The 14,631-nt window shown below is 37.3% G+C and overlaps 1 protein-coding gene across 5 annotated transcripts in view; it reads left to right on the top strand.

Moving 5' to 3' along the window:
* LOC123534966 (mediator of RNA polymerase II transcription subunit 15-like) overlaps positions 1-14,631 on the top strand; it is a 286,252-nt gene that overhangs the window by 193,347 nt on the left and 78,274 nt on the right. For all 5 annotated transcript variants that reach the window (XM_045317469.2, XM_045317467.2, XM_045317468.2 and 2 more), the window contains one exon: positions 3,091-3,175. In XM_045317469.2, the coding sequence (XP_045173404.2) occupies positions 3,091-3,175 (85 nt within the window). The remainder of the gene's footprint in view (positions 1-3,090; positions 3,176-14,631) is intronic.

The raw sequence follows: 14,631 nt of genomic DNA, 5'->3' as shown, positions 1-14,631 counted from the left end.
TTCCTAGGCAAAGTTCGAAACTGAGTCATTATAGGGTCATAAACTAGGTCACCGGGTCAAATCAAAGGAAACCCTTGTTAACACTCTTGTTCATTTAATGTGCATGAAACTTGGTCAGAATGTTTGTCTGCATGAAATATCTTACTAATTTTTATCAGGGTCATGTGAGGTCAAAAACTAGGTCACCAGGTCAAATTAAAGAATAAGCTTGTTTACACCTTAGGGGGCACATTTTTTATTCTATCTTCATAAAACTTGATCAAAATGTTTGTTATCATGAAGTCTTGCAGGGTTTTCCTGGACGCAGGTTTTCTGCATCCCTGATGAGCTTTTACTGCTTTGAAGTCGCATTTTTTAGCACCTCTGCGTCCACTGGACCCGCAAAATCGGTCACGAAAATCCTTTGCGCTGAAACTCCTTTGCGCCTTTTAATACTCTTTTTCGGTAATCTTTGTGATCAAAATTGTCCCGGGGCTTGGGCGAGTATAATACTGTGTAATTGAAAGCGTCTGCTTGATGTATTCTAATCATGGCTTCCCAAAACAGCGAATGTCGCCAATTTTCTATTGCCGATATGTCATAGAGACAGTAAGACTATAGCCTAGGTTTCTTTTTTTACAGTCAGATTAGTCTGTCATCCATTTATAGTGAATAGTCTGATATTTTGGAAATCAATTGTCTGAGATTTAAAAAATATATTTATGGCATAAGTCTTGCTTATTTAGCGTTATTTTATTGAATAAAATCTAGTTAACAAATGAATTTCAAGTACTACTCTGACACAGAAACACCTTGTAGACTTTTGATGAAGATATAGCATACTGATGAGGTATGTCTACGAATGAAAAATCAATATAAAAAGATAAGTAAATCAAGAAGATACAAGTGAATTCTGTTTTAGGGTACATTTTTGTGCCGCCGCCCCCCCGCCATGAGTGGTTGGGGGATATAGATTTGCTCTTGTCCATCCGTCCGTCCTTCCGAGAATGTTGTGTCGCGCCTAGCTCCAAAAATATTTGACATAGAGTCACAAAACTTTACAGGAATGTTGGTCAGCATGTGTAGTTGTGCACCTGGGTTCGCGTCTGGATTCATTCAGTCATGTAGGAGTTATGGCCCCTGACTTTGTAAAAATTGGTCATTTTAGTGTTGTGTCGCGCCTAGCTCCAAAAGTGTTTGACGTAGAGTCACAAAACTTTACAGGAATGTTGGTCAGCATGTGTAGTTGTGCACCTGGGGTTTCGCGTCCGCATTCATTCAGTCATGTAGGAGTTATGGCCCCTGACTTAGTAAAAAATTGTTCATTTTAATGTTGTGTTGCGCGTAACTCCAAAATTATTTGATCTAGAGTCACCAAAGTTTACAGGAATGTTGGTCAGCATGTGCAGTTGTGCACCTGGGGTTTCGCGTCCAGATTCATTCAGTCGTGTAGGAGTTATGGCCCCTGCCTTACTTAAAAATTGGTAATTTTAATGTTGTGTCGCGCGTAGCTCCAAAAGTATTTGACCTAGAGTCACCAAAGTTTACAGGAATGTTGGTCAGCATGTGCAGTTGTGCACCTGGGGTTTCGCGTCCGGATTCATTCAGTATTGTAGGAGTTATGGCCCCTGCCTTACTTAAAAATTGGTAATTTTAATGTTGTGTCGCACGTAGCTCCAAAAGTATTTGACCTAAAGTCACCAAAATTTACAGGAATGTTGGTCAGCATGTGCAGATGTGCACCTGGGTTTTGCGTCTGGATTCATTCAGTATTGTAGGAGTTATGGCCCCTGACCTAGGAAAAAATTGTCATTTTAATGTTTTGTCGCACGTAGCTCCAAAAGTATTTGACCTAGAGTCACCAAAGTTTACAGGAATGTTGATCAGCATGTGCAGTTGTGCACCTGGGTTTCGCGTCCCGTTTCGTTCAGTATTGTAGGAGTTATGGCCCCTGATCTAGGACAAAATTGTCATTTTAATGTTTTGTCGCAAGTAGCTCATTTTACCTACAGTCATTATTTCACTACACAAGACCAGACTTCTTGTCCAGACTTACTAAAAAAAAAAAGTTTGTGAAACATGTATGTTAAAATGTACTTGACCTAGAATCATAAAACATTAGAGGATTGTTTTATAGCCTATGAAGTGTTCTCTTTAGGATTTTACTCAGCTAGGCCAGAGTTATGGCCAACTAAGTGAAATATACACATAAGGTTCTTAAAAGTTTGTGTTGCAAACATCTTAAAAATTGTTTAATCTGAGTCATTAAACCATGTTACAGTGGCAGGAGGGGGGCACATTTGTCCTATGGACACACATCTAGCTATAGTAATAATGTCCATTTTCAAGATCAGTAATTTGTGGACCCCCAAAAATCGTTAGGGACCCTTAAATTAGCAGCCATGGGAGTCCATGGACTCCCAAATAAAAAACCCGAGGGAAAACCCTGGTCTTGGATGATGTCAAATCTGGGTCATGTGGGATCAAAAACTAGATCACTATATCAAATCAAAGGAAAAGCTTGTATACACTTTAGAGGCCACTTTTTTGCTTCAGTCTTCCGGAATGTTTGTTTTCTTGAAATTTTGAATAAGTTTGTATCTGGGTCATGTGGGGTAAAAAGACTAGGTCACTAGGTCAAATCAAAGAAAATGCTTGTTTACACTCAAGCTGCCACTATTTTTTGTCCAATCTTAATGAAAACTGGTCAGAATATTTGTCTCTATGAAATCACTAGGTAAAACATGTTTACACTGTTATGGTATGTTATTCAGGTGAGCGACTTAGAGCCATCTTGGCCCACTTTTAGTTTATACTAGAGCTAAAAAAAATTAAACAACACCTTATGATGAGGTTTGTTCTAATGTTAATGCACTTTTGAGCTGTCACAAGAAAAACCTTCAAAATATTTTTCTAAATGAACTGCTTAAAAAGATGTTCATTAAACTTTGTCCAAAGCAAGGTCAGGTGGTCAAGGTCCTATTTTGACCCCTTGTTATGTTTTAATGTTTCTGCATTTCATTTCTGCAGAAAGACACTTGGGGAAAATATTCATTATTTGTTTTATTAGGTTGTTTTTGTTGATTCAAATTTGATAATTGATATTTCCAGGAAAGTCTGAGTCATCAGATCAAAGGAAAAATGACATCAACAAGTTAAAGAATCTCCATGATATTCTCACTAACCCTAGCAAAAGGTAACTTTTCTTTTATACCACCAAACTAAAACATAACTTTCTCACTAAGGCAAAAAGAAACTTTTCCTTTATACCAGCAAACTATAACATGACATTCTTACTAACCCAAGCAAAAGGTAATTTTTCCTTTTATACCAGCAAATTATAACATGACATTCTCACTAATCCGAGCAAAAGGTAATTTTTCCTTTATACTAGCAAATTAAAACGTAACATTCACATTAACCTAAGCAAAAGGTAATTTTTAGCTCACCTGAGCATTGCTCAAGGTGAGATATTGTGATCACACTGTGTCCATCATCCGTCCATGCGTCCGTCCGTCGTCAACTATTGTGTTTAAAAGACATCTCTATAACCACTTAATGGATTTTGATGAAACTTGGCATGGATGTTCCTTGGATGGTCTTCTACCAAAGTTGTTCAAACGATTCGGCTTGGTTGCACACAGGGGCTGCTAGAGCTGAAAATAGAAAAATCTTCAAACGACATCTCCTCCTAAACCAATGGTCAGATTTTGAAATAATTTCACATAATGTCTTATGTCACCCTTTACCAAGATTGTTCAAGTTATATTGATTTCTCAAAAAACATGGCCGCCAGAGGGCGTTGTCACTTTTCCCTATATGTATATAGTGGAAACTTTAAAAATCTTCTTGTATGAAACTGCTGGCCCAATTTTAGAATAATTTTACACAAATAGTCCTTATGTCACCCTCTACTAAGATTTTTCAAGTTATATTGATTCGTCAAAAAACATGGCCGCCAGAGGGCTTTTTCGATTTTCCCTATATGTATATAGTGGAAACTTTAAAAACCTTGTGTGAAACTACTAGCCCGATTTTAGAATAATTTTACACAGTCCTTTTGTGACCCTCTACCAAGATTGTTCAAATTATTTTGATTTGTCAAAAAACATGGTTGCCAGAGGCCACTTTTCCCTATATGTATATAGTGGAAACTTTAAAAATCTTCTTGTGTGAAACTGCTAGCCCGATTTTAAAATAATTTTACAAAAATGCTTCTTGTGTGACCCTCTACCAAGATTATTCAAATTATTCGGATTTGTCAAAAAATGTGGCTGCCAGGGGGCGTGGTAACTTTTCCCTTTATGTATACCATACTTGTCCAAATTATTGCTGTAAGGTCAAAAGATGGCCACATCCTTGTGTCAGACATGTACATTCTATAGGCTTTTATATTAGAAACTTTGAAAATCTTCTTCTTTGAATCAGTAATAGCTAGAGCCTTGATATTTGGTTTGTGATATCACATTTGTAATGTCTACCATAATTTTTCAAATTATTGCCCTAGGTTCAAAAGTATGTGTGACATGTACTATGTAATATAGGTTAACATAGAAGGAACCTAACTCAGTACTTATACTAGCACACTTGAAGCCTTGTACGCAGGTGAGCGCTTTAGGGTCAATGACCCTATTGTTCCTTTATACCAGCAAACTATGACATGACATTCTCACTAACCCAAGCAAAAGGTAATTTTTCCTTAATACTAGCAAAGTATAACTTGACATTCTCACTGACCCAAGCAAAAGGTAATTTTTCATTTATACCAGCAAACTATGACATGACATTCTCACTGACCAAAGCAAAAGGTACCTTAATATTAGGAAATTAAAACATAACATTCTCACTAACCCAAGCAATATGTAATTTTTCCTTAATACTAGCAAACTATAACTTGACATTCTCACTAACCTAAGCAAAAGGTAATTTTTCCTTTATACCAGCAAACTATGACATAACTTTCTCACTAACCCACCAAAAGGTAATTTTTCATTTATACCAACAAACTATGACATGACATTCTCACTAACCCAAGCAAAAGGTAATTTTTCCTTAATACCAGCAAACTATAACATAACATTCTCACTAACCCAAGCAAAAGGTAATTTTTCCTTTATACCAGCAAACTATGACATGACATTCTCACTAACCCGAGCAAAAGGTAATTTTTAGCTCGATTATTCGAAGAATAAGTAGAGCTATCCTACTCGCGTCGGCGTCACATCTTGGTTAAGTTTTTCATACCAGTCCACATTTTGACAAAGTCTTTTGAGATAAAGCTTTGAAACTTTCAACACTTGTTTACCATCGCCATGGCCAGTTATAGGCAAGAGCACATAACTCCATCAGGGATTTCGGCTGAATTATGGCCCCTTTTGACTTAGAAATCATGGTTAAGTTTTTCGTACCAGTTCATATTTTGACAAAGTCTTTTGAAATAAACCTTGGAAACTTTCAACACTTGTTTACCATTGCCATATTCAATTATAGGCAAGAGTACATAACTTCATCAAGGATTTTGGCTGAATTATGGCCCCTTTCGACATAGAAATTTTCGTACCAGTTCATATTTTGACAAAGTCTTATGAGATAAAGCTTTGAAACTTTCAGCACTTGTTTACCATCACCATGTCCAGTTATAGGCAAGAGCACATTACTCCATCAAGGATTTTGGCTGAATTATGGCCCTTTTTGACTTAGAAATCTGGGTTAAGTTTTTCTTACCAGTTAATATTTTGACAGTCTTTGAAGATAAAACTTTGTTGAAAACTTTCAACACCTGTTTACCATCACCATGTCCAGTTATAGGCAAGAGTACATAACTTCATCAAGGATTTTGGCTGAATTATGGCCCCTTTTGACTTAGAAATCTTGGTTAAGTTTTTCGTACCAGTTTATATTTTGTGTAAAGTGTTTGACATATGGCTTTGAAACTTTCATCACTTGTTCAGTATAATAGTCTCTATCTGTAGGAAAGAGTACATAACTCTGTCTTATATTTTGGCTTAATTATTGCCCTTTTTGGACATGGAAATTGGTTCTGATTTCATACAAGTCCACGTTTTGTCAAAACTATTTGACATATGGCTTTTCAACTTTGAACACTTGTTTATCATCATGATTTCCATCTGTAGGCAAGTGTACATAACTCTGACAACTATTTTGACTGAATAATGGCCCTTTTTGGACTTTGAAATTGGTTCACATATTGCCATTTAGGCCAACATTTTTTTATTTTCTGGTTTACGGGAGATTTTTCAAACAATTTGGGTCGGGGGGGGGGGGGACAAATAAAAATAAAAATAAAAGTCCCAATTTTGAGTAGTCGACCAAATAAATAAAAATAAAACGTCCAAAAGGATACAATTTTTTAGCTCACCTGTCACAAAGTGACAAGGTGAGCTTTTGTGATCGCGCGGCGTCCGTCGTCCGTCCGTGCGTGCGTCCGTAAACTTTTGCTTGTGACCACTCTAGAGGTCACATTTTTCATGGGATCTTTATGAAAATTGGTCAGAATGTTCACCTTGATGATATCTAGGTCAAGTTCGAAACTGGGTCACGTGCCATCAAAAACTAGGTCAGTAGGTCTAAAAATAGAAAAACCTTGTGACCTCTCTAGAGGCCATATATTTCACAAGATCTTCATGAAAATTGGTCAGAATGTTCACCTTGATGATATTTAGGTCAAGTTCGAAACTGGGTCACGTGGGGTCAAAAACTAGGTCAGTAGGTCTAAAAATAGAAAAACCTTGTGACCTCTCTAGAGGCCATATTTTTCATGAGATCTTCATGATTATTGGTCAGAATGTTCACCTTGATGATATCTAGGTCAGGTCCGAAACTGGGTCACGTGTGGTCAAAAACTAGGTCAGTAGGTCTAAAAATAGAAAAACCTTGTGACCTCTCTAGAGGCCATATTTTTCATGAGATCTTCATGAATATTGGTCAGAATGTTCACCTTGATGATATCTAGGTCAAGTTTGAAACTGGGTCACGTGGGGTCAAAAACTAGGTCATAAGGTCTAAAAATAGAAAAACCTTGTGACCTCTCTAGAGGCCATATTTCTCAATGGATCTTCATGAAAATTGGTCAGAATGTTCAGCTTGATGATATCTAGGTCAAGTTCGAAACTGGGTCACGTGGGGGTAAAAACTAGGTCAGTAGATCTAAAAATAGAAAAACCTTGTGACCTCTCTAGAGGCCATATTTTTCATGAGATCTTCATGAATATTGGTCAGAATGTTTACCTTGATGATATCTAGGTCAAGTTTTGATACTGGGTCATGTGGGATCAAAAACTAGGTCAGTAGGTCTAAAAATAGAAAAACCTTGTGACCTCTCTAGAGGCCATATTTCTCAATGGATCTTCATGAAAATTGGTCAGAATGTTCACCTTGATGATATCTAGGTCAAGTTTGAAACTGGGTCACGTGCGGGTCAAAAACTAGGTCAGTAGGTCTAAAAATAGAAAAACCTTGTGACCTCTCTAGAGGCCATATTTTTCAAAGGATCTTCATGAAAATTGGTCAGAATGTTAACCTTGATGATATCTAGATCAAGTTCGAAACTGGGTCACGTGGGGTTAAAAACTAGGTCAGGAGATCTAAAAATAGAAAAACCTTGTGACCTCTCTAGAGGCCATATTTTTCATGAGATCTTCATGAATATTGGTCAGAAGGTTCATCTTGATGATATCTAGGTCAGGTTTGAAACTGGGTCACGTGGGGTTAAAAACTAGGTCAGTAGGTCTAAAAATAGAAAACCTTGTGACCTCTCTAGAGGCCATATTTCTCTATGGATCTTCATGAAAATTGGTGAGACTGTTCAGCTTGATGATATCTAGGTCAGGTTCGTAACTGGGTCATGTGCCGTCAAAAACTAGGTCAGTAGGTCGAAAAATAGAAAAACCTTGTGACCTCTCTAGAGGCCATATTTTTCACGAGATCTTCATGAAAATTGGTGAGAATGTTCACCTTGATGATATCTAGGTCAAGTTTAAAAGTGGGTCACGTGCCTTCAAAAACTAGGTCATTAGGTCAAATAATAGAAAAACCTTGTGACCTCTCTAGAGGCCATATTTTTCAATGGATCTTCATGAAAATTGGTCAGAATTTTTTATCTTGATGATATCTATGTCACATGTGCTGAAAAACTAGGTCACTTTGTCAAATAATAGAAATAACGACGTCATACTCAGTTCAACACTGGGTCATGTGGGGATAGGTGAGCGATTCAGGACCATCATGGTCCTCTTGTTTATTTTTTGTAAACCACAGAAAACAAAAGCTTGCAAGCTTAAATTGCATACACACAAATGAACTATTCTGAACTGGTTTATATCTCATCATCTCAGTATACTGTTGTTTTCTTTATGTGTAATTTATATGAATAATGCCATTTTCAAAGTCACCAAGGATATGCACTGTTTGTGTTTTTGTATTGTATCTATTTTGTAGTAAAAATAGACTTGTGTAAACATTCTTCATTATTAAATATACATATACCACAGTTGACATTATCATATCATAAGACCACTGGATAATGTTTATTATTTAAACATGAATAAAAACTGCTATAAAATGGGGATATGCAATGACTACTTTAGGTCTGCATCCTGCATACATGCATATTAATTGGCTGGAGATGGAGTCTTAAAAGACAGGCATTGTCATACTAGAAGTGAAAAATTATGAATTGATAAATATTATCAATATGCACACTGGCTTTAAAATTAAATTGCTTTGGTTAAGTTTCACTGGCTTGAATATTGTTTTATATTTTGCCGACTGTCAGTGCCACCTATATTGTACGACAATTCAAAACAATCTGAACTTTGGTTCAGCTAAAATGTGTACAAAATAACAACCTTATCAGCTGATGTTCAAACAACATTATCGGAGATTTATCAGATTCTTCACTGAGATGGGACTTGGAATTAGTAAGTTAGGAGTCCGAAAAAACATTTATTACTGGATATGTCATTATGTGTTCCTCAGTGTCAAAGGCACATGTGGCATATAGTGTCAGAATGTTTGTCCCAAACATACTTTCAAAGGGTCTTCACTCTTCTTAAGAAGTACAGATTTTGTCGGTATACTTAATTAAGTGAACATGACAATACTGCTCGGAGTTTATTTCATAATTATCTTTTGAGTTACAGTACCAGGCTAGAACTTTAGTCAAACTAGTTTGACGCGATCCTCTCGGAAATATTGAGATAATTTTCTATATATGGCCAATAACTCCACTCGGATTAGATTGCCCGTCACAAATATTAAACAACCATTAATCTGACGGTCCAATTATTTTGACAAGTTTGAATCTTTTATCACACTTATCATTGTCAAGCATTTGCAGGGACATGTCATTTTACATCGAAATTGCACTTTGTTTTGAACAGAACTACTGAAAATTGTGGTATTAGTTATTTTTTCTTCTCTAACCCTCAAGACTTCAAAGTAAAAAAAAATGTTTAGCAAGTTGATACACTGATACTCACTTTTGCTCTTCCATTTTGCCATTTCTTTGGTTTCTTTCCTTTTTTTTTTTTCAATTGTGGTATTTTTCTGACAGTCCCACATGAATTTGATCATTGTCCAATTACAATATACAGACAACAAATCTCGTACATGTGATACGCCAGATTTTTCAACATCTGGACAGCGTTGACAGTGAAGGTCATTTTCCGTAGGTGATTACTCCTAATGTTGAGCTGTAGGTGCTGTAATTTCTACTCAGATCTAATTGTTTACAATACTTGTTATTTCTGCCAACTCATTCCAAAGATTATTGTCTGTAAACGTGTATATTTTTCCAATTTAATTTCACACAATTTACATTCATGCAGGCTGCCATTTTTCATGCGTCTACTGATCTAGATTAAAAACCTCTACCATACAGTTAAACTTTTATTTTTGGCAGCAGCAATTACCGACAGTCGGCGGGTAAAATGAAAATAAAAGTACTGAAAATGACTTTTATTATTATTTTGTTTTGTCAAAAAATAGGGTCGGCGCTCCCGTAAACCAGAAAATTAAAAAAAGCTGGCCTTAGTGCAAGACTTATCAGAATCCACAAATATGGGAACATTGTTTGTCTAATGTATTTTTTTCTTTTGTTTGAATATCTGTAGAAATATTTTGACCCCATTCTTCAATCAATTCTTCGAATAGTCGAGCGCGCTGTCATCCGACAGCTCTTGTTCCTTAGCCTGCCCGCTTAGCTCAGTACGTAGAGCGTTCATCTATGGATCGTGGGGTCGTGAGTTTGATCCTCGGGTGGGACATATGCTCTCTGTGACTATTTGATCAACAACATTGTGTCTGAAGTCATTAGTCCTCCACCTCTATTTCATGCGAGGAAGTTGGCAGTTTCTTGTGGAAAAAAGGTTTATACTGGTACAGAATCCAGAAACGCTGGTTAGGTTAACTGCCGGCCGTTACATGACTAAAAAACTGTTGAAAAATGGCGTTAAACCCAAAACAAACAAAACATTTTCCTTAATACTAGCAAATTAAAACATAACATTCTCACTAACCCAAGCAAAAGGTGACTTTTTCCATTTATATAAGCAAACTATAACATAACATTCTCAATAACCCAAGCAAAAGGTACCTTTTCCTTAATACTAGCAAATTAACACATAACATTCTCACTAACCCAAGCAAAAGGTGATTTTTTCCTTTGTACCAGCAAACTATAACATGACATTCTCACTAACCCAAACAAAAGGTAATTTTTCCTATATACTAGCAAACTATAGCATGACATTTTCACTAACCCAAACAAAAGGTAATTTTTCCTTTATACTAGCAAACTATAGCATGACATTCTCACTAACCCAAACAAAAGGTAATTTTTCCTTTATACTAGCAAACTGTACTGGTCCACGTTTTGTCAAAACTATTTGACATATGGCTTTTAAACTTTGAACACTTGTTTATCATCATGATTTCCATCTGTAGGCAAGTGTACATAACTCTGACAACTATTTTGGCTGAATAATGGCCCTTTTTGGACTTTGAAATTGGTTCACATATTGCCATTTAGTGCAAGACTTATTGAAATCCACAAATATGGGAACATTGTTTGTCTAATGTATTTTTTTCTTTTGTTTGAATATCTGTAGAAATATTTTGACCCCATTCTTCAATCAGTTCTTCGAATAGTCGAGCGCGCTGTCATCCTTGTTCCTTAGCCTGCCCGCTTAGCTCAGTACGTAGAGCGTTGGTCTATGGATCGTGGGGTCGTGAGTTTGATCCTCGGGTGGGACGTATGCTCTCTGTGACTATTTGATCAACAACATTGTGTCTGAAGTCATTAGTCCTCCACCTCTATTTCATGCGAGGAAGTTGGCAGTTTCTTGTGGAAAACAGGTTTGTACTGGTACAGAATCCAGGAACGCTGGTTAGGTTAACTGCCGGCCGTTACATGACTAAAAAACTGTTGAAAAATGGCGTTAAACCCAAAACAAACAAGACATTTTCCATAATACTAGCAAATTAAAACAGCATTCTCACTAACCCAAGCAAAAGGTAATTTTTATGCCCCGGAAGGGAGGCATATAGTTTTTGAACCGTCTGTCTGTCGGTCTGTCTGCATTTTTCGTGTCCGGTCCATATCTTTGTCATCGATGGATGGATTTTCAAATAACTTGGCATGAATGTGTACCACAGTAAGACGACGTGTCGCGCGCAAGACCCAGGTCCGTACCTCAAAGGTGAAGGTCACACTTGGACATTAAGGGACAGTGCATTGATGGGCGTGTCTGGTCCATATCTTTGTCATCGATGGATGGATTTTCAAATAACTTGGCATGAATATGTACCACAGTAAGACGACGTGTCGCGCGCAAGACCCAGGTCCGTACCTCAAAGGTGAAGGTCACACTTGGACATTAAGGGACAGTGCATTGATGGGCGTGTCCGGTCCATATCTTTGTCATCGATGGATGGATTTTCAAATAACTTGGCATGAATGTGTACCACAGTAAGACGACGTGTCGCGCGCAAGACCCCGGTCCGTATCTCAAAGGTCAAGGTCACACTTAGACATTAAGGGATAGTGCATTGATGGGCGTGTCCGGTCCATATCTTTGTCATCGATGGATGGATTTTCAAATAACTTGGCATGAATGTGTACCACAGTAAGACGACATGTCATGTGTAAGACCCAGGTCCGTAGCTCAAAGGTCAAGGTCACACTTAGATGTTAAAGGTCTTTTTTCATGATAGTGCATTGATGGGCGTGTCCGGTCCATATCTTTGTCATTCATGCATGGATTTTAAAATAACTACGCATAAATGTGTGACACAGTAAGACGACGTGTCGCGCGCAAGACCCAGCTCTGTAGGTCAAAGGTCCTAAACTCGAACATCGGCCATAACTATTCATTTAAAGTGCCATCGGGGGCATGTGTCATCCTATGGAGACAGCTCTTGTTCCTTTATACCATCAAACAACTGTAACATGACATTCTTACTAACCCCTGCAAAAGGTAATTTTTCCTTTATACTAGCAAACTATAACATGACATTCTCACTAACCCAAGCAAAAGGTATTTTTTTCCTTAATACTAGCAAATTAAAACATGACATTCTCACTAACCCAAGCAAAAGGTAATTTTTAGCTCACCTGTCACAAAGTGACAAGGTGAGTATTTGTGATCGTGCGGTGTCCGTCGTCCGTCCGTCCGTGCGTCCGTCCATAAACTTTTGCTTGTGACCACTCTAGAGGTCACATTTTTCATGGGATCTTTATGAAAGTTGGTCAGAATGTTTATCTTGATGATATCTAGGTCAAGTTCGAAACTGGGTCACGTGCCATCAAAAACTAGGTCAGTAGGCCTAAAAATAGAAAAACCTTGTGACCTCTCTAGAGGCCATATATTTCATGAGATCTTCATGAAAATTGGTCAGAATCTTCACCTTGATGATATCTAGGCCAAGTTCGAAACTGGGTCACGTGACTTCAAAAACTAGGTCAGTAGGTCTAAAAATAGAAAAACCTTGTGACCTCTCTAGAGGCTATATATTTCACAAGATCTTCATGAAAATTGGTCAGAACGTTCACCTTGATGATATCTAGGTCAAGTTGGAAACTGGGTTATGTGCCTCTAAAATCTAGGTCAGTAGGTCAAATAATAGAAAAACCTTGTGACCTCTCTAAAGGCCATATTTTTCATGGGATTTGTATGAAAGTTGGTCTGAATGTTCATCTTGTTGATATCTAGGCCAAGTTCGAAACTGGGTCACGTGCGGTCAAAAACTAGGTCAGTAGGTCTAAAAATAGAAAAACCTTGTGACCTCTCTAGAGGCCATATATTTCATGAGATCTTCATGAAAATTGGTCAGAATGTTCAACTTGATGATATCTAGGTCAGGTTCGAAAGTGGGTCACATGCCATCAAAAACTAGGTCAGTAGGTCAAATAATAGAAAAACCTTGTGACCTCTCTAGAGGCCATATTTTTCATGGGATCTGTATGAAAGTTGGTCTGAATGTTCACCTTGATGATATCTAGGTCAAGTTCGAAAGTGGGTCACGTGCCTTCAAAAACTAGGTCAGTAGGTCAAATAATAGAAAAACCTTGTGACCTCTCTAAAGGCCATATTTTTCATGGGATCTGTAAGAAAATTGGTCTGAATGTTTATCTTGATGATATCTAGGTCAAGTTTAAACAAGGTCATGTGCGGTCAAAAACTAGGTCAGTAGGTCTAAAAATAGAAAAACCTTGTGACCTCTCTAGAGGCCATACTTTTGAACGGATCTCCATAGAAATTGGTCAGAATGTTCACCTTGATGATATCTAGGTCAAGTTTGAAACTGGGTCACGTGCCCTAAAAAACTAGGTCAGTAGGTCAAATAATAAAAAAAACCTTGTGACCTCTCTAGAGGCCATACTTTTCATGGGATCTGTATGAAAGTTGGTCTGAATGTTCATCTTGATGATATCTAGATCAGATTTGAAACTGGGTCAACTGCGGTCAAAAACTAGGTCAGTAGGTCTAAAATTATTGAAAATTTTTGACCTCTCTAGAGGCCATATTTTTCAATGGATGTTCATGAAAATTGATCTGAATGTTCACCTTGATGATATCTAGGTCAGTTTCGAAACTGGGTCACGTATGGTCAAAAACTAGGCCAGTAGGTATAAAAATAGAAAAACCTTGTGACCTCTCTAGAGGCCATATTTTTCATGAGATCTTCATGAAAATTAGTGAGAATATTCACCTTGATGATATCTAGGTAAAGTTCAAAACAGGGTCACGTACCTTCGAAAACTAGGTCACCAGGTCAAATAATACAAAAACCTTGTGACCTCTCTAGAGACCATTTTTTTCAATGGATCTTCATGAAAATTGCTCAGAATTTTTATCTTGATAATATCTAGGTCAAGTTCAAAACTGGGTCACATGAGCTCAAAAACTAGGTCACTATGTCAAATAATAGAAAAAACGACGTCATACTCAAAACTGGGTCATGTGGGAAGAGGTGAGCGATTCAGGACCATCATGGTCCTCTTGTTCCTTTATACCAGCAAACTATAACATGACATTCTCACTAACCCCAGCAAAAGGTAATTTTTCCTTTATACTAGCAAATTAAAACATGACATTCTCACTAACCCAAACAAAAGGTAATTTTTCCTTT

The sequence above is a fragment of the Mercenaria mercenaria genome, chromosome 12 (genome assembly GCF_021730395.1).
Source record: "Mercenaria mercenaria strain notata chromosome 12, MADL_Memer_1, whole genome shotgun sequence".
Lineage (NCBI taxonomy): Eukaryota > Metazoa > Mollusca > Bivalvia > Venerida > Veneridae > Mercenaria > Mercenaria mercenaria.
Note: the sequence above shows the minus strand (reverse complement) of the source record. Positions and strands in the feature narration are given on the sequence as shown.